Here is a 2,120-nt window from a genome sequence, read left to right as displayed (position 1 = left end):
CTTTTGAATATATTTGTAATGAGAACAGTCATTTAGAAAATGAAAATGCTAGATGGGGCAGTGGCCCAAACCAAAAATGGCACTACGGGGGTGGTACTATTATTATGGTTTTAATAAAGTATTATAAATATGATGTGTTATATTACTAGCATCAACTTAGACAAGTGATTATAATGGGAAATATAATAACACAAATTAAAGTGTGACAATCTGCTAAATATTCAATATGATTTACCTGCTGGCTTGATGGAGCTTTGAATCCATGTTTGCAATGTTGAACTGCTGCTAAAAGCCTCTCTTTCCGTTCTCTGTCGTTATTTTGTAAAGGCATTGGTGTTTTTTGTATTTTTTGTCAACAAAGTGTGCCAACAACAGCAAATTTAGTGTTTATATTAAATTAGATCTGATCGGGAACATTAAATCGATTAGACAAGCATTGTAACGTTAATAAGAATGTGGATATTTGGTTGTTGTTTGCTTGCTACGTTGTTAGCACTTTTAGTACACTGACAGCAAATCATAACCGGAAGAAATACATAAACATACTTACAAATGACTAATTCTGCGGTTTAACAACTGATATAATGTAATGAATCTACCTGTTAATGCAACGAACTTCGGAAACTGTCGTCTTCGCTCTCCAGGCAGAGAGTGGACACAGAGATGCTGCGGGGCGAGGCGGGAAAACACGAAGTGGATTAGCAGAATCGGTGGATCTTTACTGGAGCGGTAACAATTAAACGGCAAGATTTTTGGGCACCGTATTTAGTCTATGTTCCGCGTTTTGCTGCTTTCCGCAAGTCTTTCATTTCAAAAACGAAACACCCGCCTAAAAGGGTTTTTAAAATATGTATTTAATATTTAATAAAACTCTATAAATCATCATGCGGGCCGGATTGGACACCCCTGTGCTAGATAGTCAATCATATTAATGTTTTAGGCTTGCGAAAAAAGTATCTCAAAGTAGTCATCCATAAAGTCAGATAATATTTATTAAAACAATTTAGAACCAAAACATGTACAGTTACAGTCATCACATCCATTTACTTAATATAAACAATTGTCCAATTCATAATGCACCACCGGTCTAGTTTGACTTTTCATCTCCAACCTCCTTTTTGTTTGTGCTGTCCTTTTTGATGGGAAAGTTCAGACATGTTCTGAACCGAATTGGAATGACATGCTCCTCTGAGGTCTGGTCTTTAGACTCTGGTGACTCAATATGCAGAAGACCATCTTCTCCAAGTGAACAGGTCAAAGTCGATGGATCCACGTGGCCAGGAAGCTTCACAGTTTGAACAAATCCTTCAGGCTGGGAATCTCCATTAGTGTTGGTAGAAGAAGAGGAACCGTCTTTCTCTGCCTGTTTTGCCGCCATTACCTCCAGCTGTCCCCCGGATACTGTCACAGTGACATCTTCTGGGGAGAACCCCTGAGTGTCCAGAGTAAGAGACAGGTCTCGCTTTTTGTCCTGCTCTGTGTCCGAGCTGAGGCATCTGGAGGCAGCAAAGGAAGGCTGATCATGGAAGAACTCTCGGTGGAGCTCCTGACTGAGTTCGTTCATCAAGTCACTTCTGATCTCATTCCTCAGGCTCTGGATCAGCTGACCTCTACGGCGGAGGAAGTCCTCTCTGAAACCGGAAAGAGCCATGATGCGCCTGGGCCACAAAAAGTGGGACTGGGTAAAAAATGGGTCGTCCATGAAGAAGCTCTCTGCAGACATTTCTTCTCCCTTCTGTTTGCTTGGGTTAGCGTTTGGAGGTTGTATTGATGTCTCGAAGGCTTGCTTGTGCTCTCTCCTGATGCTTTGTTTGCATTAGGTCCCTCCAGTTTATATATTCTTCCAACATGGGTCTAGAACCTCCCACCGTTGGTCTTTTTACAACCGTGAGGTCATCAGTATGAATGTGAAGCTGCAAATAAACAGAATGTCTGCTCGGACACTCAGAGAACTATAATAAGTTTACAGTTGTAAAGTGATATCTCTTTTACTGTGTCACTGCTCTCATTGGTCCTGTTTTGCAGTTTAGGGTTGCCCAATGAACCTGAGACATGCACAAAGAGTGACCTTACTATGCTAATTTTACACCCTGACGTGTGTTTACCACCTTACCATCATT

The 2,120-nt window shown here is 41.0% G+C and overlaps 1 protein-coding gene across 1 annotated transcript; it reads right to left on the bottom strand.

Moving 5' to 3' along the window:
• Positions 1 to 974: 974 nt before the first annotated feature.
• hspb9 (heat shock protein, alpha-crystallin-related, 9) lies at positions 975 to 1,826 on the bottom strand. The gene has a single exon (XM_065278297.2). The coding sequence runs from the start codon at positions 1,721 to 1,723 to the stop codon at positions 1,088 to 1,090; it is 636 nt and encodes a 211-aa protein (XP_065134369.1). The 5' UTR covers positions 1,724 to 1,826; the 3' UTR covers positions 975 to 1,087.
• Positions 1,827 to 2,120: the final 294 nt, after the last annotated feature.

Source organism: Paramisgurnus dabryanus, chromosome 3, assembly GCF_030506205.2.
Source record: "Paramisgurnus dabryanus chromosome 3, PD_genome_1.1, whole genome shotgun sequence".
Classification (NCBI taxonomy): domain Eukaryota; kingdom Metazoa; phylum Chordata; class Actinopteri; order Cypriniformes; family Cobitidae; genus Paramisgurnus; species Paramisgurnus dabryanus.
Note: the sequence above shows the minus strand (reverse complement) of the source record. Positions and strands in the feature narration are given on the sequence as shown.